General features: G+C 45.0%; 1 protein-coding gene across 2 annotated transcripts in view; it reads left to right on the top strand.

Annotated features, from left to right (window-relative positions):
• The first annotated feature begins 432 nt into the window (after positions 1-432).
• The window catches only part of LOC121536979 (zinc finger protein 385B), a 192,083-nt gene continuing 169,800 nt past the window's right edge, over positions 433-22,715 (top strand). Inside the window, exon 1 of one of the 2 annotated variants that reach the window (XM_041844677.1) lies at positions 433-548. Coding sequence is in view for 1 of the 2 variants with exons in the window: in XM_041844676.2 (XP_041700610.1) it covers positions 586-634 (49 nt within the window). In the remaining variant the exon portion in view is untranslated. Of the gene's footprint in view, positions 635-22,715 lie in introns of both variants that reach the window. The other variant, XM_041844676.2, reaches the window with a different exon arrangement.

Here is a 22,715-nt window from a genome sequence, read left to right as displayed (position 1 = left end):
GAAGTCCTCAGTGTGTGGGTTGTGTTCTGAACCCTGCATTTAACTTCTAAAATAGTAGATTTACAGGATGACCAACACTATAGCATGCAATTAAGTCTCATCTCCCAAGAGATTGTTAATAATGATTTTATTATTTTGAGTATTAAAATATAGATAACAACTTTACGCATTAAGCATGTTTATCATAGTAAACACCAGCGGTTAATGTCAGTGTATGTTCATTTTTATTTTTTATTTTCTAAATAAAACTGAGGGGGAAAAAACACTGGGGGGTTTTCAGAGCAGCAAGACTCAAGGAAGACTGAGAGTAATGGTAGCCTAATGTAGGCCATAGCCTACTGAGCGGGCTCAGGTAGTTCTGCTACTGCTGCCTCTAAAGGCCCCGGGATGAGCATGCGTGAAGGTTTTCTGGTCAAAGCAGAGCAAGCCCATGCAGCTCATCGCAGTCAAACATTCTGAGCGCGAGTCAGTGGAGAAGGCATTTGGAACAACCGGCAAGAACAAAACGAAGACGGTTTTACTTTCCTGACATCCAAGGGTATCTACAGGTAATGCAATACACTGCAAGACGTGAGATATTATGAAATGGATTTGAGCGGATTTCCTCATCATTTCACACCGAACCATTTGCAAGGTAAATAGATGGAGTCAACCGGACGTTCCCACTTTAATGAACTCCTTTATTTTTTTCACAGAAATAATAGACATGGGGCATTATGCTTTCATTTTACGCGAAGTTTAGTCTGTTTTTGGAAGCAATTTTCTTAGGTAAAAGTTATCTGGAAGTTTAATTGCAATGAAAGTGTTATTCTGTGTCTTCAGAATTTGAAATCGCGCATGACTGCTCTGTGATGCGAGAATGTTATGTCAACTGAGCATCGTCGTGCATAGTTTATTCTTCTATTTTGCGGACCAGTAATGCACGTGTTATTAATTTGTCTTGGCTCTTGCACACATGCCACCTGTTAGGAAATAAATCCATAGCTTCGTGTCAAGTAATGTCATATAATTTCCTTGGTGGCTAAATAGGACATGCATTTAATCCAAAGAAAAATACATCTCTCCATATAATTATTAGGTTTTAGGTTCTATTTCTGAGTCCGATACAGTGATAGTTTTCAGGCTGGTCATTCCACCTTGATTGTAGGCAATGAGTAAGATTGAAGAAATTAATTAACACATCCAGAGGAAAAGACTGATAGTAGGATAACGGTTTCGCTTTGTGCAGCCTAGTGATAATGCTGTCAATGGGCTACAAGCTTTGTTGTCATGAGATAATCCTTTACAAATCCATTATTCCGACGTAAGGTCTTGTCTTTTGTTGTCTGTTAGGTATATGTGTTTTGTTTCAATGGAAGAACTGTTCTGCCTACAGTGCCCAGAATGCTGTTTGGTCATTTTAGAATCAGTGGATGATACTGCAGTCGGCAGCCACCAATGACTGTATCCACTTTTTTGACCTTGTCTGACATTGACAGAATTTTTTTATACACATTTTACTGCGGGGTAGAGTTAAGTAACAACCATTCTTCGCATATTTCTGTCTATTAGTAGACTCTTAGAGCAGAATGCTCATCTTTATTGACATGAGTTTTATGAAGAATCAAAATAATGTTTTCGATTTAGATGTGCTTACTAACTGCATTTACATATTTAACTTTTATTTTAACAGGGAGTCATGCTGAGACCAAGGTCTCTTTCACAGATGAGCACTGTATACAGTCATGCTGGCCCATGTTGACACCAATGCTTCGCACAGTTGTGTCAAGTTGGCTGGATGTCCTTTGGGTGGTGGACCATTCTTGATACACATGGGAAACTGTTGAGTGTGAAAAACCCAGCAGCATTGCAGTTCTTGACAGAAACCGGTGCCCCCGGCACCTATTACCATACACATACACAATCCACGTCTCAATTGTCTCAAGGCTTAAAAATCCTTTAACCTGTCTCCTCCCCTTCATCTACACTGATTGAAGTGGATTTAACAAGTGACATCAATAAGGGATGATACTGTAGCTTTCACCTGTATTCCCCTTGTCAGTAGTCTATGTCATGGAAAGAGCAGGTATTCTTAATGTTTTGTACACTTAGTGTACACTATACATATCAATATACACATCAACATTCACATAAATTGCCCTAGCTGCACCAGTTAATCCAACTTTAGTTTATCTTGAAAGGGGCAAAGCTAACAAATGAGCAACAACATCCTCTTCGATAACACTTGTTGCAGCCACTACACACTTTTAACTAGCCTACAACAAAAGCTAGCTAGCTACTAGCTACACCTTGGTAAACCTACTGTTCGCTATTGTGCAGTGACCTGTCTGCCTTTCCATATCTTTTTTTTACAAGTTAAAATGTGATTGGTTGAGACAACGGTAACTCCAAAATTCTTCCCTAATACAGTTGAATGAGGGGATTCGATTATCTTGCACCGGGTGAAAAGTGATTGGAATTCGTTTCGGAACCGGTCTGTCTCTGGGTGTGAGCTAGGTGCCCCGTTCAAAGTCCACGGCGAAGTCGGCTCAAAACAAAAGTGACGTAGCCTAGGCTAGATTAAGCATGTGGAGTAATGAGTAGGATTCTGTGTCTTCACATGCAAAAGTGAGTGCTTTTGATAAAGAAGCTTTATCTGCCTTCCCAATGAAAACTAGTTTGACCGAGTGGCGGAGATTATGGTTCGATTTGAGAAGGGTGCTCCTCCCTTACCTCTTTTTTTCCGTTCACGTCACGGGCCATAGACCGATGCACCAAGGCTCAGGTTAAAAGAACTCCCTCAATGGCAGATGCCTTCTATCTAGCTTCTGAGGGCTTTGCCAATGGTTGACTTAGCTGGCTAGGTTTATCTACCCAGAGACCACCAAAGAAAAATCCTGATTGGATCTTTCTTGCTCTTCACCGTTAACCCCTTCCTTTCCAACACAAACTGAAGAGATTAAATCAGAATATCATTGAAAATAATAATGTAATTAGAATACCATTGAAATATTATTGAAAAGATTAAATAGAAATGAAAACAACATTTATATTTTAAAACTACAACAATTATTTTATAAATCCTTAGGGCTTCTCTGAAGGTGCAGAAGGCCCTCACGGTTCCCCACTGGGTATAGTTGATTTAATAATAACCTATTTTGATTGTAAAGAAATGGACTGGCTTTATTCAGTCACAAACGATCATGCCAATCTCATGAATTGACACTCCTTGTATCTATAACACTGCTTATGATCTCCAGCCCCATTCCTCAATTCCAAATCAAGTGGTGCGGGGCTGTCGTTGGGCTGAAACAAACTCAGGGTTGATTAATCGCCATCTACAATAAAGTAATTAGCTATTATCACTGCAAACTTTGCTCCTGTGCAAACACTTAGGATAGGCCTGTGTGGTCCCTGTCCCTGTGACTGCTACTGTGTAGTGAAATGAGATAGCTTTTTAGGTGACTGGCAGACCTGGGTTAAAAATATATTTGAAATCTTTCAAATACTTTTTAGTGTTTGCTTTAAGTGCACTATATAGGGAATAGGGTGCCATTTGGGGTGCAGACTGTAATTAGTCCCATTCTGTCTGGTATGATTTATAGAGCCTCCATCTCAGTGTGAAGGTGATATATGGGATGCTGAAGCACTGAATGCATCCAAAATGGCACCCTATTCCCTTTATAGTGCACTAATTTTGACCAGAGCCCTATGGGCACTACATGGGGTGGGGTGCCATTTGGGACAGCCACTGTATCTCCTCCTCAGCCCTCCACCTGTCCTGTCCTGTAGCTATGGTTCTAATCATTCTCAGTTTATTGGAAGATAATTGTCTGCCATGTGATGGGGACACAATGACATTGACACTGTTGACAGTGATATGATGAGCCTTGTCTCGCAGCACAACACTACTGTTTCACACCCAGAGGGAGAAACTGATATCAATTCAATTTCAGTTCAATTTAAGGGCTTTATTGGCATGGGAAACGTATGTTAACATTGCCAAAGCAAGTGAAGTAGATAGTAAACAAAAGTGAAATAAACAATAAACATTACACTCAGAAGTTCCAAAAGAATAAAGACATTTCAAATGTCATATTATGTATATATACAGTGTTGAAATAATGTGCAAATAGTTAAAGTACAAATGGGAAAATAAATAAACATAAATATGGGTTTTATTTACAATGGTGTTTGTTCTTCACTGGTTGTCCTTTTCTTGTGGCAACTATCACAAATCTTGCTGCTGTGATTGCACACTGTGGTTTTTTGTGGGCAGTGTGCACATAGCCTGTCTTCTCTTGAGAGCCAGGTCTGCCTACGGCGGCCTTTCTCAATAGCAAGGCTATGCTCACTGAGTCTGTACATAGTCAAAGCTTTCCTTAAGTTTGGGTCAGTCACAGTGGTCAGGTATTCTGCCACTGTGTACTCTCTGTTTAGAGCCAAATAGCATTCTAGTTTGCTCTGTTTTATTGTTAATTCTTTCCAATGTGTCAAGTAATTATCTTCTCTATTTGTGTTGTTGTTGTTGTCCTGGGATATCACTGACACTTTCTAGCTATGATATGAATAAGTGATGCTGACTGTAATCAACTGTTCATTGGCATTTATGGATTATATCAGTCAATGCATTTGGTACATAATAAACAGTACATTACTTGCATTAACTAACAAGATGCAAGATGTTTTCTTGTCAAGGTTACATAATTATATAAACTGTTTACAAAGTAGAATTAACTAAATTAATGAATTGTTATATATATGAAATATGCCAACACACCTCTCTCTCTCTCTCTCTCTCTCTCTCTCTCTCTCTCTCTCTCTCTCTCTCTCTCTCTCTCTCTCTGCCTCTCACACTCCTTCTCTCTCTCACACACTCTCTCTGTCTCTCTCTCTCTGTCTCTCTCTCTCTCTCTCTCTCTCTCTCTCTCTCTCTCTCTCTCTCTCTCTCTCTGTCTCTTTCTTTATGTGAATACAGCAAATGTATTCACATTCCACATGTAGGCCTATTTCTACTTCTGGTGGAGCTGAGCCCAGGGACTGCCTCTCCTAAAGTGGGCAGGAATGGGGTAAAAAGTAAAACATTGCCTCCACATCGCTACAGCGCGTCTCTACGGAGTTTAACAAATGATAACCGACCGCACCTTGCCCAGGAGACTGGGTCTGTGTCCCAAATAGCACCCTATTCCCTATCTATTATATCCCTATGTAATGAATATGGTGCCATTTGGGATGAAGCCTAGGATGGAGGGATGAAGAGATGGAGGGAAGGTCAGCTAGTTTCAGTAATTAGCAGGATGGAAGGTAGAGGAGAGGAAGAGGAGGAAGACTGATTTCTTTCTAAAAGGGTAATGAATCACATTGTGTCGTTCCTGACAGGACTAGGGCGTGAGGTCCTAATTCAGGAGAAGAAGAAAGAGAAATGGAACACTGTCTGTCAGAGAACAACCAATATAGATTTTATGTGCAAAATCCATGCTGCAAACATTTATATGCCATTTAGTTGACTTACAGTACTGTGAGTGCATATATTTTTATATATACTGTATGTGACCCCAGCTGGAATTGAACCTAGGACTATGCTCTTATTAACTGAACCACACAAGACCGCACGTTACTTATCTTTTTTTTTCTTCTTGCGTGTTTGTCTTAGTTACTACTTCCCAGTGATATAGTCGAGTCGCTAAACTTTTAGTCACTAAACTTTTAGTCCAAGTTGAGTCCCCTGTGCTCGAGTTCGAGTCCAAGTCCAAGTCCGAGTCACCAATGGTCGAGCAAAAAATAAATAATAATAATACAAAAAATACCTAGCGCCGGTAATATGGGTCATAACTTTTGAACGGTTAGGGCTAGAAACAATCTGTTTTCTCTGTAGAAAAGAGGGAGGCTTGTCAGAACCTGGCTATGGGATGCAATGGGGAAAGTGGGAGGGTTGAGCGAGACAGCCTACTTTTCTATACTCAAGGGGGAGAAAGACAAACAAAGCTAGACTATTGTTTTACTGTTAAATGTAATACTTTTGTTTTTAACTTCGTAAAAGCAGCTGGTGTTCCTTAACCAGGCAAAGGATAGCTAACTACTATAGAAGGCTGGCAACCAGTTAGCTACAGGGAGCAAGAGAGTAGCTCGCCTGCATGATGGGAGGCGGAGCAGAGTCTGCCTGATTTACCAGTAGTGAGTGATACATTTTCATACTGGTCTCCCATGGGAATTGAACCCATAACCCTGGTGTTGCAAGTGCCATGCTCTACCAAGTGAGCCACATTCATCCTGGACTCGAGTACTACAACACTGCGGCTTCCATTTCACCTCTGACTAAAACAGCTTATTGCAGCCAACAGCTCTTTCCTTCAAGTGGCCTTTTAATTCCTCCCCATGCCTCTGATCTTGTCAGGTTGTCTAGTTGGCCACAGTGCTGTGTGGTTCACTGGCATGACACCCTCTAACTAAGCTCTCTTTATGCATGTGTTATTTCTCTGTTTGTTTGTTTGTCTCTTAATCAAAATGCTAATCACATGGCACAGCTAGCACACTGCCACGGGCTGCCAGGAAAAATGCTAATTTGGCCATTTTCTTCTTGTCAGGAGCTAAAGTTCATATTCCAAGGCTTCTGATCTAAAACATTAAGATATGTACTCATTGCAAAGGCAATATACAGATGATCAGGGGATGGAACTTTGCATTTCAGTACTTTATCTATTATGTAATAAAATGATGTATCATCAGTTTATCTTGACTCAACACTATTATGCAATACCTCAAACATGGACACGCTGCCAGTGGAGTGAACACTTAGTAAAAACAGAACAGCAGGAGTTGGTACAGGTCAGGGCCTGTATTCACAAAGCATCTCAAAGTAGGAATGCTGATTTAGGATCAGGTCCCCACTCTTATTCATTATGATTTAAGAGACAACACTGATCCTAGATCAGCACTCTATACTCTTAGACTCTTTGTGAATACGGGCCTAGGAGTCAAGGCTGTAACATTACAAGCATCCACTGAGATGTCGGTTAGCCACATGTCAGAACCATTTTTTATTTAACCTTTATTTAACTAGGCAAGTCAGTTAAGAACAAATTCTTATTTACAATGACGGCCTACACCGGCCAAACCCGGACAATGCTGGGCCAATTGTGCGCCGCCCTATGGGACTCCCAATCACGGCCGGTTGTGATATAGCCTGGAATCAAACCAGGGGGTCTGTAGTGACACCTCAAGAACTGAGATGCAGTGCCTTAGACCGCTGCGCCACTCGGGAGAACATTAACATGACATTTCCTGAATGAGAAGTTAAAATAAGCTGTACTCTGAACAATGAACTCTCTCTGAGAGGGTGCTACCTAGCCGCTGACTGTACAGCCACAGCTTGTGTAACTTCCTCTTGTTCCCAAGGCTGTAGTGTGGAGCCATAGTGTGGCCCCTGCCAGACACTGGTCTCTATTTCTAAGCAGACCTGGGTTCAAATACTACTTGGGAATAATTTAAAATACTTGAAGCTGGGGTTGATTGATCTTGCCTGGCACAATGAAACCCCAAACATATTGCAAAAGCTGAAATCCCACCCACCTGGCACTGCAGGCAGGCTAAAGCAAACGCTACAAGTATTTGAAAGATTTCAAATAGTAGTTGAACCCAGGTCTGGTGTGGATTGTGTGGCCCCTGCATTGACTGGGGGTTGGTTGTTGAGACAGGATAGGCCCAGACAAGACAGGACAGGAGGCCAAGCAACATCTCTGTGCCAGAACTGTCATGTAGCTGTAGGGTAAGGAGAAGTCTGCAAATTAAACACACACACACAGTTTGTTTTACTATCCTTGTGGGGACCAAACAATTGATTCCCATTAAAAATCCAGTTTTTCCCAAACCCCTAACCTTAACCCTAACCTTAACCCCAAACCCATAAACCTAACCCTAAGCCAAAACCTAACCCCTTACCCATAACCCTAATTCTAACCCTGACCCTAAACCTAACCCCTAAGCGTAAAATAGCTTTTTTTCCTTGTGGGGACCGGCGAAATGTCCCCACTTATCCGAATTGTCCTTGTTTTACTATCCTTGTGAGGACTTCTGGTCCCCACAAGGATAGTAAAACTAAAACACACACACACACAAACACACTGATGCAGGAGTGAGTTTAGCTGAACTGATGCAACGTCAGGTTATCTGTTTCTAAGTTTATTTATTTAAGGAATATATGCTTTTTATGTTTTATCTAATCTATCCGTCTGTAACCTTGGTTGAACCTTTCAGTTGGTCTGTCTTCTTCTAGGCCCTTACTGATATCTTGTTATGAGCCCTGATATCTTCCTCTGGACCCATTACTCTCTTTGCGATCAATGTTGTTTACAAGAAAAACAGCTCTTCTAGGGTTGGACTGGAGTGAAGCCTTTAGTATTTTAGCGTTCTCATGCAGAGGTGAACCTGGTTAAATATATATGTGTTGAATTATTTAGGGATTTCTAGAAGTAAGAGTTTCAGAGATGATTGGTTGAATGTTAGTTACCACTGACAATGATGCTGTTGTCTTTTTTTCACATTAGATTTTAGAATTTCAAAAGGTACTTAATCATGTTTCATCACAATTAAAATCACCAAAGGACCTGTAATCCTTCCACTCCCTCCTCTCTACCTTCTCTTCCTCTGTATCTGCTGCTAAAGTCAATTACTATCACTCCAAATTTCAAGCTTCTGTTTCCAACCCTGGGAAACTCTTCTCCGCTTTCTCCTCCCTCCTTAATCCTCCACCCGCTCCCTCCTCCCTCTCTGCGGACGACTTTGTCAACCACTTTGAAAAAAAAGGTTGACGACATTCACTCCTCATTCACTCAGCCTACTGAGCCCACTGATTCCACTCACACAGAACATCTTGACCTCTTTCTCCCCTCTCTCTCCAGATTAAATCCTACGACTAGTGATGTTCACCCAACAACCTGCCCACTTAACCCCATCCCTCCTCCCTTCTCTAGACCATCTCTGGAGACCTCACATTAATCACTTCACTCATCAACTCATCCCTGACCACTGGCTGCGTCCCCTCTGACGTCAAGATGGCCAGAGTCACACCCCTCCTCAAGAAACCAACACTCGACCCCTCTGATGTCAAAAACTACAGATCGGTATCCCTTCTTTGTTTTCTTTCCAAAACACTTGAGTGTGCTGTCTCTCACCAACTCTCATTATCTCTTTCAGAACGATCTTCTTGACCCTAACCAGTCAGGCTTCAAGGTGGCTCACTCAACTGAGACCGCTCTCCTCTGTGTCACAGAGGCTTTCTGCTCTGTCAAAGCTGACTCTCTCTCCTTTGTTCTCATCCTTATAGAGCTATCCGCTGCCTTCGACACCGTGAACCATCAGATCCTCCTCTCCACCCTCTCAGGGCTGGCCGTCTCAGATTCTGCACACTCCTGGATTGTATCCAACCTGGCAGGTCGTTCCTACCAGGTGGTGTGGAGAGGATATGTGTCTGCACCACATGCTCTCACTACTGGTGTCCCCCAGGGCTCGGTTCTAGGCCCGCGCCTCTTTTCTCTTTACACCAAGTCACTCGGCTCTGTCATATCCTCACATGGTATCTTCTAACATTGCTATGCATTTGACACTCAACTACTCTTCTCCTTCCCCCCTTCTGACACCCAGGTGGCGACACGCATCTCTGTGTGCCTGGCAGATATCTCAGCTTGGATGTCAGCCCACCACCTCAACCTCAACAAAACGGAGCTGCTCTTCCTCCTGAAGAAGGCCTGCCCGCTCCATGACCTCTCCATCCTGGTTGACAACTCCACAGTGTCCCCTCCCAGAGTGCAAAGAACCTTGGCGTGACCCTGGACAACACCCTGTCGTTCTCTGCAAACATCAAAGCAGTGACTCGCTCCTGCAGGTTCATGCTCTACATCATCTGTAGAGTATGATCTTTCCTCACACAGGAAGCGGCGCAGGTCCTAATCCAGGCACTTGTCATCTCCCGTCTAGACTACTGCAACTCTCTGTTGGCTGGGCTCCCCACTTGTGCCATCAAACCCCTGCAACTTATCCAGAATGCTGCAGCCCGCCTTGTGTTCAACCTTCCTATGTTCTCCCATGTCAAACCGCTCCTCCGCACACTCCACTGGCTTCCAGTTGAAGCTCGCATCATCTTCAAGACCCTGCTGCTTGCCTACAGAGCAGCAAGGGGAACTGCCCCTCCTTACCTTCAGGCTATGCTTAAACCCTACACCCCAACCCGAGCACTCCATTCTGCCACCTCTGGTCTCTTGTCCCTCCCACCCCTACAGGAGGGCAGCTCCCGCTCAGTCCAGTCAAAGCTCTTCTCTGTCCTGGCACCCCAATGGTGGAACAAGTTTCCCCATAAAGTCAGGACAGCAGAGCCCCTGCTCATTTCCTGAAAATGTCTGAAACCCTACCTATTTGAAGAGTAACTTAAATTACTTTGCTGTTAAATACTTTGTTGAGGGGAAATTTACTTGATACGATTGTGATGTGTTGTTGTCTCACCTAGCTATCTTAAGATTAATGCACTAATTGTAAGTCGCTCTGGGTAAGAGCGTCTGCTAAATGACTAGCATGTAAATGTGAATGTAGTGGATTCACTCTGTAAAACCTGTGCAAGAGAGGGAAGGAGTGAAAATCAGTAAGGCTCAAAGTTAAAATGCATTAAAAAGGGGGGTTTCTGCCAAAGAGGCTGTGATGTGGAGAGAGAGAGAGAGAGGTGGAGAAAGTGAAAGGGGGAGAGAAAGAGAGGGGGAGAGAGGGAGCGAGAGAGAGGGGGAGAGAGAGAGGAGAAGTGTGAGTGCCAGACAGATTCCATATGGAAATGCATGTGGGAAGCAAATTGAGGGTTCATTTGAATATTGAATCTAAATGTGATCATTTCACCGCTTCATCTAACTTGGGAGAGAGAGGGTGTTGACTCAGTGACAGCTGGGAAACATTACAGCACCTCTAATCATTTCAACACTGACACCACAGAGCCATGCAGGGCAGGACACACACACAGACCACTGAGGTTATAGGAAACACACCACATTAACCAGATCCTGATATTGGGTGAGGGTCAGCTGCAGTCAGTGGGCCACACACACACACACACACACACACACACACACACACACACACACACACACACACACACACACGGTCTGCTTCTGTCCCACAGTTCCTGACATCTGCACTGGGTCAATAGAAAAGGCCTTTTTATAGAAACATTAAATAGAGTGTAACATACTCCCTTATGGCAAGTGTACCACAGAGGGTTTTAAATAGAGTTTAACATACTGTAGGTTGTGTCCCAAATGACACCCTATTCCTTATATAGTGAAGAGGGCCCTGGTCAGAAGTAGTGCTCTATAAAGGGAATAGGGTGCAATTGGGATGCATCGATTGTCACGTATGGCTAATCGGACACAGAAGGTAGCAGAATGGTAGAGTCATCGTTCTATTTCCCCTAGCTTGCCCTCCTTCTCTTCCCTCAGCCTCAGGTAGGTGTTACTGTCTGGGAGTAATATTACAGGGATCATGAAGACTTCCATCAGCCTCAGGTAGGTGTTACTGTCTGGGAGTAATATTACAGGGATCATGAAGACTTCCCTCAGCCTCAGGTAGGTGTTACTGTCTGGGAGTAATATTACAGGGATCATGAAGACTTCCCTCAGCCTCAGGTAGGTGTTACTGTCTGGGAGTAATGTTACAGGGATCATGAAGACTTCCCTCAGCCTCAGGTAGGTGTTACTGTCTGGGAGTAATATTGCAGGGATCATGAAGCCTTCCATCAGCCCCAGGTAGGTGTTACTGTCTGGGAGTAATATTGCAGGGATCATGAAGCCTTCCATCAGCCCCAGGTAGGTGTTACTGTCTGGGAGTAATATTGCAGGGATCATGAAGCCTTCCCTCAGCCTCAGGTAGGTGTTACTGTCTGGGAGTAATATTACAGGGATCATGAAGACTTCCCTCAGCCTCAGGTAGGTGTTACTGTCTGGGAGTAATATTACAGGGATCATGAAGACTTCCCTCAGCCTCAGGTAGGTGTTACTGTCTGGGAGTAATATTGCAGGGATCATGAAGCCTTCCCTCAGCCTCAGGTAGGTGTTACTGTTTGGGAGTAATATTACAGGGATCATGAAGACTTCCCTCAGCCTCAGGTAGGTGTTACTGTCTTGGAGTAATATTACAGGGATCATGAAGCCTTCCATCAGCCTCAGGTAGGTGTTACTGTCTGGGAGTAATATTACAGGGATCATGAAGACTTCCATTAGCTGAAGTGCGTTGCTGTTGAATTTTTTATGTGTCCACTAGATAAACAGGAATTGTTGTAATGGTGAATGGCTCACTGCTCACTGCACCACCTTCCTCTTTGCACTCTTCATCATCATCCTCTCTGGGCCTGACATAAATCACATTGGTCTGAAATCACTGCAGCCAGACTCCGAAAATAATCTTTATTTCTGTTGTATCTGACTAACCTGGGATATTCCGTTTCATTTTTTACTCTAGATGTTGTGGTTTAATATTGTATGAGGCATTATTTTCCCTTTTTCAGTCTAGTTGTCTGCTTTGAATCAAAATGCAGTGCAAAGTGTGGCAGCAGGGCAAACTCGGTCCTGGTGCCCACCCTGGGTACATGTTTTGTTTTTTGTCCTAGCACTACACAGAGTCAAATAACCAACTCATCATCAAGCTTTGATTATTTGAATCCGCTGTGTAATGCTAGGGCAAAAACCAAAACGTGCACCCAGGGGCGGCCCCAGGACCAAGTTTGGGAAACCCTGAGCTACAGTATGTAAACCTACCTCATACCCCAACTGACCTCGCACTTACATCACAACCAGATCTCTAGACACACCTCTCTGCCATACAATACTACACAGATCTCACTGAACAACACTTGTAACCTGTCTGGTTCTTAGGGATAATCTATCCAGTGAGTGAGGATGCAAGTCAGTTATATTAGATGTAATCTGATTGCAGGGATGTTCAAATTCTAGCACAAAGGGCCCGGCATGTAGGTTAACAGCCAGGCTTGGTAAAGGCTGTGAGTTGATTGGTCCAGGCCAGATTAGGATTACTAACCCAGAGATAATTGTGAGGTTAAATAATCATAATCCCGAATGCGTAACAGCTGTACGGCTCAACATTTCTGAAGCACGGTTATGATATTGAAAATAATTTCCACCCCCATCATTCTGTCTTCCCCTCCATTTCGTGGTGTAATGATGTAGCTAGCTAGGGTGATAGTAAATCACGTGACCTTTCATCATCTCTAATCCAGTGGGTCTCTTCAGTACACAAAATATGAAGCATAGGGTATTACATTATGTCACACACTGTTAGTGATCGGTTTCCCCACTTCTGACCCTACTGTTATGACACTGAGGAAACACAGCACATACCGTAGAGATAGATAATACACTGTTATACTTAATTCTCTGGCACAGCATGCCATTGGTATTTATGTGTGATAACTGATTATGTACATTCCTGGTATTCTCCCACATGTATTTTCTATAGTTCCCGGAGGATTTGAAATTGAGCTTTTTCTAGTATTTGCTTTTGGTGGTGGTGTACACATTCAGTTGTTTGCTGTCTGTTTAATCTCCTGTAACTCTGTTAGTTCACTCTCACTTTCCACACAGTGTTCATCCTGCTCCTTCATCTCTGTAAATAAATAGAGGCAGGACTCAGGACAACGCAGCACTTGAATAGTGCTGCTATCCCGGCTGTCTTGTAATCTTTTTTAAAGCCATTGTAGTTCTCAGTAAATTGACTTCCTTACACCTGCATTGCTGGTGGAAGCCGGCCAGTTCATTACAAAAGGTCAACCCAAGCTTATAATGTTTTGCCAAAACATGCACAGCACATGGCACACTCTCCTAGTGGCTTGTTCTTGGCCTGTCCCTGATTACGTAGCCCTGACGCATGCTTCTCCAGGCACCTGCTGAGAGCTGCTCTGTTACCATCTGAGAGCTGCTCTGTTCCCTGAGCAGTAGTCTGTTCTCTAATCTATAGTAATAGCAGTAGTGGTAGGATTAGTTGTAGTCACTGTATTGTCCTAGTTGGAAACTGGTTTGCAGCATACTGTGCACTGGTCTGTTCCTTTGTTCATGTGCCTTTGTGTTTGGCACACAGCTGACTGACCACATTTTTACCATAGAAATATGGTTTCCACCCCCACCACCACCACCACCACCCTGCCACCACCACCACCATGCCACCCCCCCCACACTGCCACCACCACCACCCTGCCACGACCACCACCACCCTGCCAAGACCACCACCACCCTGCCACCACCACCACCACCCTGCCACCACACTCCACCCAACCTGCCACCACCACCACATGCCACCCCACACTGCCACCACCACCACCCTGCCGCACCACCACCCGCCAAGACCACCACCACCCTGCCACCACCACCCTGCCACCACCCTGCCACCCCCCCACACTGCCACCACCACCACCCTGCCACCACCACCACCACCCTGCCACCACACTGCCACCACCACCACCCTGCCACGACCACCACCACCGCCCTGCAACCACCACCCTGCCACCACCACCACCCTGCCACCACCCTACCACTACCACCACCACCACCCTGCCACCACCACCCCCACCACCAACACCACCACCACCCCCTATAGTAATAGCAGTAGTGGTAGGATCAGGGTCACTGTATTGTCCTAGTTGGAAACTGGTTTGCAGCATACTGTGCACTGGTCTGTTCCTTTGTTCATGTGCCTTTGTGTTTGGCACACAGCTGACTGACCACATTTTTACCATAGAAATATGGTTTCCACCACCACCACCACCACCACCCTGCCACCACCACCACCATGCCACCCCACCCCCCCACACACTGCCACCACCACCACCCTGACACAACCCTACCACCACCACCACCATGCCACCACCACCACCATGCCACCACCACCATGCCACCACCACCACCACCACCCTGCCACCACCCTACCACCACCACCCTGCCACCACCACCACCCTGCCACCACCACCACCATGCCACCACCACCATGCCACCATCACCCACACTGCCACCACCACTCAGCCACCACCACCCTGCCACCACCACCAGCACCACCACCACACTGCCACCACCAACCTGCCACCACCACCACCCCCACCCTGCCACCACCACCACCACCCCAACACTATCACCCCCAACACCACCACCACCCTGCCACTACCACCACCACCACCACCCTGCCAACACCACCACCCTACCACCACCATCACAACCCTGCCACCACCACCACCACCACCCTGCCACCACCACCATCACTCTGCCACCACCACCAACACCACCCTGCCACCACCACCCTGCCACCACCACCACCACCACCATCCTGCCACCACCACCACCCTGCCACCACCCTACCACCACCACCACCCTGCCACCACCACCATGCCACCACCACCCTGCCACCACCCTACCACCACCACCACCCTGCCACCACCACCCTGCCACGACCACCACCCTGCCACCACCACCCCCACCACCAACACCACCACCACCCCCTATAGTAATAGCAGTAGTGGTAGGATTAGTTGTAGTCACTGTATTGTCCTAGATGGAAAACTGGTTTGCAGCACTGGACTGTTCCTTTGTTTCATGTGCCATTGTGTTCGATGCACAACTGACTGACCACATTTTTACCATAGAAATATGGTGTCCACCCCACCACCACCACCACCACCCTGCCACCACAACCAACATGCCACCCCCCCGCCCCCCCACACACACACTGCCACCACCACCACCCTGCCACCACCACACCACCACCACCACCCTGCCACCACCACCCTGCCACCACCCTGCCGCCACCACCAACACCACCACCACCACTCCCACCACCACCAACACCACCACCACCACCCTGCCACCAGGAGGAATGTGTCCCATGTGAGACATGCAGTGTGATCAGAGCATGTTATGGGACACAGCCATCCATGACGTTAACTCAGATCGCCTGACTTGGTGCTGGTCTCTCTAGTCGCTAGTCCTTTCAGCTGGAATGCTACTCTGACAGACAGGTAGGGCTGCCCAGGCAATTACTGGGCCTACTGGTCACTATGACATTCAGGTGTTCTCAGGGGGAGGAAAATCATTCACAGAAACAAGTCTGATTTCCAACCTGTCAGAAAGCAAATGGAAATGCTTTGCCCTCTTGGTTAGGTTAGTCAGCTGCTTGGGCGAACAGCCTGAAGTTGTCAGGAATTAAGAGAAACGTTTGAACAGGACTGGAGAGTCACTTTCTCTACTCTTTCTTAGACCAAACAACCTTCTATCTTAATGTTCTTCTTCTTTTCTGTTCTTAGTAATAGTGTCACGTTCCACTCCTGTCTGTGGTAGGTTATGGTTATGTGCCTCTCATGTGAATAAGCCGACCCTTAACCTCTGTGGCTTTATTGCCTAGCACCAAGCCACCTGCTCCTCATAGTTTACAGGCAGGCCTCTCACTTTCTCTCTCTCTCTCTCCCTCCCTTTCTCTCCTCTCTCTGTCTCTATTGCTCTATGACGCTCTCTGTCTCTCTCTGTCTCTCTCACTCTCTATTGCTCTCTGACGCTTTCTGTCGCTCTCTCTCTTTCTCTATTGCTCTCTGACGCTCTCTGTCTCTGTCTCTCTCTCTCTATTGCTCTCTGACGCTCTGTCACTCTTTCTCTATTGCTCTCTGACGCTCTCTGTCTCTGTCTCTCTCTCTCTATTGCTCTCTGACGCTCTGTCACTCTCTCTCTCTATTGCTCTCTGACGCTCTCTGTCGCTCTCTCTCTCTCTCTATTGCTCTCTGTCGCTCTCTCTCTCTATTGCTCTCTGACGCTCTCTGTCTCTGTCTCTCTCTCTCTATTGCTCTCTGACGCTCTGTCACTCTCTCTCTCTATTGCTCTCTGACGCTCTCTGTCGCTCTCTCTCTCTCTATTGCTCTCTGACGCTCTCTGTCGCTCTCTCTCTCTCTCTATTGCTCTCTGTCGCTCTCTCTCTCTCTTTCTCTTACTCTCTCTCAACTTTTATGTCACTGTGACTAGTACACAGAACTTGGCAAAAAAGTGTGGCGTCATCATTCTAGACAACCTATAAATAGCTCATAGTACCATTTATATATTGATATTTATTCACAGGACGGATGACTTTGTTCAAGGTGAATGTCTGTCTGCCTATGAAAGGGAACTCATTGCACACATATATCATTACATGCTGTGGCAAGCCCAGCTATACTGGGTGCTATAGAGGAGCACACAGCAGGCCATTATAAATCAAGCAAGGAAACACTGTGGGAGAAAGAGAGAGTTTGATAGTCTAGCTAAAACATAGGAATCATCCTGTATGGCTCCAAATGTGGTTACATACAACATTTGTTCCATTAGAATTCATGTGAAACCTTTGACATGTAATCTGGCTCTGTGGGGTATTCATCCATTGTGTTAATGTCAGACTAGCTCAGACTAAACCAGACTATACATCCACCACAGGTCATTAAGCTCTGTTCACATCGTATTAACCTCTGATTCTGAGACCAAACAACTTTTAACAGCTTATAACCTGTGATCAAATGCCTTCCTACACTAAACCTGAGTCCTGAGGGAAATCTGAACAGTGATTTAGAAAGCCTGACTGCCATGCATAGATGAGAGGATAACTTTGTCTGAAACAACGCGCTGTACGACCACACACAGGTTGATGTTCAATGCCTAGTGATCTCATGCATTTTATATAAGATTATATTAGGCGGAAACAAGCTGTATGCCTAAATCATTATGCCATAAGCAGTGATGTAACTGTGGACTCAATCCAGGCTGTACCAGTCTAGCCAGTGGATGGACAACTTCCTCTCTTCAAAGAATTTCATGAAGGGAGGGGAGGAGAGAGGAACTTTCTTCTTCAAGTTAAGAGACATTGACTGAAGTATTTATATATTTTCCTCAAATTCAGAATAGTGATGGGTTTCAGTCAGTGTGATGCAACTTGCCACTGGGAAGTTTATGTGATTTTTATAGCCTACTTTTTGACACTTGGCAGCAAAATGTTCTCTTGTTTCCACAGAACATCACTTTTTAGAACATCGCTTTTAGTTTTACTATTTCCATCTAGGCCTACATGAATCCTCAACGACCTTGCCCACACAAACCTGAAACAGTGCTGGCTGGGTGGGAGTCAGTGAGGTGGTGTCTGCTCTGCTGTTGACGTGCACTGGGGCTAATGTGTCATGCTTTTCCATTAAGGCTACCCACATTGAAATCATCACTCAAATATATGTACTTCTGTTTTCATTAAACACACCAAGGTAAAGCTCGGGAGGAACTGACATAATTGCGTAGTTTAGGAAGTAATGTACTGTACCTTCTCAGACAGTTAATGTATTCCATAATAAAACATTTTTGGTCAAAGGCTCATAGGTGGAAACACGAAAGTCTGCATCTTGAGGCCAAACACCGGGGTAAAGTCTCATATTGGATATGCGGCATGCGTTACCATAGTTCTTTGTCCCTTTAAGTACTTTAATGAGAGAGGGATGTGTAGGAGAGGGATGTGTATCTCTAGCCACCTCTGCCCCAGTACCCTGCCCTGAACCTTAGTCACTGTTACTAGCCGGCTACCCGCACCTTAGAAACTGCTTTGCCCTATATACATAAAGTCATTGAACATTGGTCATTTTAATAATGTTTACATACTGGTTTACCCACTTTATATGTATATACTGTATCCCCACCCCCCCACGCTTTGCCCTCAGAACAGCCTCAATTCGTCGGGGCATGGACTCTACAAGGTGTCGAAAGCGTTGAGCGAGAAAAACCCAGCAGCATTGCAGTTCTTGACACAAATCGGTGCGCTTGGCACCAACTACCATACCCCGTTCAAAGGCACTTAAATATTTTGTCTTGCCCATTCACCCTCTGAATGGCCCACATACACAATCCATGTCTCAATTGTCTCAAGGTTTAAAAATCCTTCTTTAACCTGTCTCCTCCCCTTCATCTACACTGATTGAAGTGGATTTAACAACTGACATCAATAAGGTATCATAGCTTTCACCTGGATTCACCTGGTCAGTATGTCATGGAAAGGTGTTCTTAATGTTTTGTATACTCAGTGTATATTCTGGACTCTGACAATGCTCATTCTGATATTTCTTTCTTTTTACTTTTTGGATTATGTGTGTTTTGTGTTGCTGTTGGAGCTAGAAACACAAGCATTTCGCTGCACCTGCAATAACATCTGCAAATCTGTGTACATGACCAATAAATGTTGATTTTATTTGAAGCAGCAACTAGATAAAAAACAAGCAGTGAGATCAAAAGGTTAAGTTTAGGCATAGGCATTCAAATGGGATAGGAAACCCCATTGCGGAACCATTCAAAATCTGCCGGCTACAGTGCCAAAACAATATTCAAGCCATTGTCTCTAGATTGTATTGAAAAGCAGCCCTCAAACTAAATGAATGACAGATAGACTTGTGTGATTGCTTGGAAATCCTCTCTTTGTCTGTAGTGCCGTGTCTTGTTTTGGGGCTTTGCACCTGCTGTGTTTGTGTGTGTGTGTGTGTTTATGTGTGTGTGTGTAGTGGCACGCTAAGAACCTGCCATGTGTCCCCATCTCTGATATCTTATTGAAGAGTACATCTGGCACCATCTGTGACTCAGAGACCAGAGAGTCTCTCTGAGGGTTTCTGGGGGATCTCCGGGGTGAAGAGGAAAACAAACAGTGAGGAATGAAGTTGATCTAAGTTATTGATACTTTCCCGAATGTGTGTGTTCTGTGTTCTCTTCTCCGCCTCTTTCAGAACACACAAACATCCTGTGTCACCCTCGGACGAGAGAGAGAGAGAGAGAGAGAGATTCACCTGACTTGGGAGATTTCTACGAATTGTAATCTGAGGGAAATATGTGTGTCTAATATGGTCTCTCTCTCTCTCTTCCTGATGCAGTGCCTCCTAATGGCCATCCAAGGTGACTGTGGATTTCAGTTTACCTAGTTTGCCAGTGGTATATTGTGGGATTAACATCAACTAAGCTTGAATTACTTATTTACTGCATATAAGATAGTAATAGCAACTGAAACCCTCTCACTGCATTCTGTTCACAAACCACATTGTTGTGAAAAGGTCAAATAGAGTATTTCTAGGAACTAGCTGCAGAGTGGCATGATGTAACTAGGCTTTACATTTAAATGTTTTTGTCTGTTATTATCCTTCTTTGAAAGACAATCCACCCCCATTTCATGTCAGTGGTATGTCAAAGAGACTTATAAATTCCAGTCGAACAGATCAGTATAGTGTTATGTTGTTGGTGTGTGCACTGTAGAGGCCAGATCAGTATAGTGTTATGTTGTTGGTGTGTGCACTGTAGAGGCCAGATCAGTATAGTGTTATGTTGTTGGTGTGTGCACTGTAGAGGCCAGATCAGTATAGTGTTATGTTGTTGGTGTGTGCACTGTAGAGGCCAGATCAGTATAGTGTTATGTTATTGGTGTGTGCAGTGTGGAGGCCAGATCAGTATAGTTTTATGTTATTGGTGTGTGCACTGTAGAGGCCAGATCACTATAGTGTTATGTTATTGGTGTGTGCAGTGTGGAGGCCAGATCACTATAGTGTTATGTTATTGGTGTGTGCAGTGTGGAGGCCAGATCACTATAGTGTTATGTTATTGGTGTGTGCAGTGTGGAGGCCAGATCACTATAGTGTTATGTTATTGGTGTGTGCAGTGTGGAGGCCAGATCACTATAGTGTTATGTTGTTGGTGTGTGCAGTGTGGAGGCCAGATCACTATAGTGTTATGTTGTTGGTGTGTGCAGTGTGGAGGCCAGATCACTATAGTGTTATGTTGTTGGTGTGTGCAGTGTGGAGGCCAGATCACTATAGTGTTATGTTGTTGGTGTGTGCAGTGTGGAGGCCAGATCACTATAGTGTTATGTTATTGGTGTGTGCAGTGTGGAGGCCAGATCACTATAGTGTTATGTTGTTGGTGTGTGCAGTGTGGAGGCCAGATCACTATAGTGTTATGTTGTTGGTGTGTGCAGTGTGGAGGCCAGATCACTATAGTGTTATGTTGTTGGTGTGTGCAGTGTGGAGGCCAGATCACTATAGTGTTATGTTGTTGGTGTGTGCAGTGTGGAGGCCAGATCAGTCCTACCCTGAGGCAGGACCTCCACCACTGGCTGGGCCTGGGAACGTCCAGGATCACTCACTTGTCTGTTTCCATTTCCATTAGTATTAGGCCTACAGTGCATTAGGGCCTACACAGCTAGGGTTTTCCCCTGTGCTGCTGCACATAGCTCAGAGTCCTACACAGTGCATTAGGCCATAGTGATGGCTTTCCCTCTGTGCTGGAGGACACAAGGGAGTCTCATAGCAACCCTGTATTGTGTACTATAGGACCTTCAGAGCTTCAGGGACGAGTAAGAGCAGAGCACTCTATCTGCCTTGGAGATCTAGATATGAAGCCTGGACAATGGAGTGTGGGGAAAGGAATACATCACTGATAGTACAGTAGGCCTCCCTTAATGCTACAGACAGGCCATGTCCCAAATGACACCCTATTCCCTATGTATTGCACTGGTTTTGACGAAGGCCCAAATGTCTCTGGTCAAAAGTACTGCACTAAGTAAGGAATAGGGTACAATTTGGGACGGAGAGACAGTTGGGTTGATTAATGATTGACTCCACCTCAGATACATCTCTTGTGTACCACATTTTTTGTAGCCTGCTGAATTATGACTTTTCACAAACTGACATGCTCTTACATTATGTATTATTTTTCTAAACCCCCTTAAGATTTAAGACAGATGCATTATCAAGCTGAACATCTTTACTTGGTTCAAAGAGGAAGTAGAAAGATTATGACATGGTAGTTGATGTCATAAGGATTGTTATAACACCAATGAAATGCCATACCAATAACTCAAAATACTCAGGGAGTGGAGTACCATTTGAAGTTGTAGTAGCCCCATTTCCTAGTTGCTGTTTGTGATGTCAGTGACAGTGACAGTGTGTGATGGTATTTAGTGGTAGCGTAGGCAACACTGCCTTGCTCCGTGGCCCCCTGTCCCCCTCTAGCTCCCACAGCTCCCTGTCTTCCTGGGCCTCCTTGGTCCCTGGTTCCTAGCTCCATATGGCCCCCTGGCTATCTGTCTGATGGAATGACCATGTAGGACTTCACACTCAGCCAGATCTGTCCCCATTCCTCTCCCCTGCAGCAGGAACGCTGCTCTCTCTGGTAGTCTCATCTATTATCTCCTGGAGGAGGAGGAGGGTCCACACACACACACACACACACACACACACACACAATATCTTTCCACAGAGTCAGCCCCAACAAAGCACTGCAGCATCCCTTCCTTCTCACTGTGTTCTCCTTACTTCATCTAACTAGGCCAAGCCACTGAATACACCAACTTTGCTATGATGGAGAAAGTTGGGGATATTTACACAACCTATTGAATGGTGATCGTTTGCGCTGTTCTTGCCTTGCTTACTTAACTGTTGTGTAAAATGAAAACGTGTGCTGAGGGAAGGGGTTGGTAATAAATTAAACTGAATGGCCAAAGCACTGAGCCCTGAGGAAGTTTGTGAAGGAAGTTTATCTGTCGGAATTAGAGGCCTGCAGCTGCCCATAGAGATTACCCAGTCTGTCTGTGTCAGAGGGATTGTATGTGTGTGTGTGTGTGTGTGTGTGTGTCTCTGTGTGTGTGTGTGTGTCTGTCTGTGTGTGTGTGTGTGTGTGTGTGTCAGA

The sequence above is a fragment of the Coregonus clupeaformis genome, chromosome 23 (genome assembly GCF_020615455.1).
Source record: "Coregonus clupeaformis isolate EN_2021a chromosome 23, ASM2061545v1, whole genome shotgun sequence".
Classification (NCBI taxonomy): Eukaryota; Metazoa; Chordata; class Actinopteri; order Salmoniformes; family Salmonidae; genus Coregonus; species Coregonus clupeaformis.
Note: the sequence above shows the minus strand (reverse complement) of the source record. Positions and strands in the feature narration are given on the sequence as shown.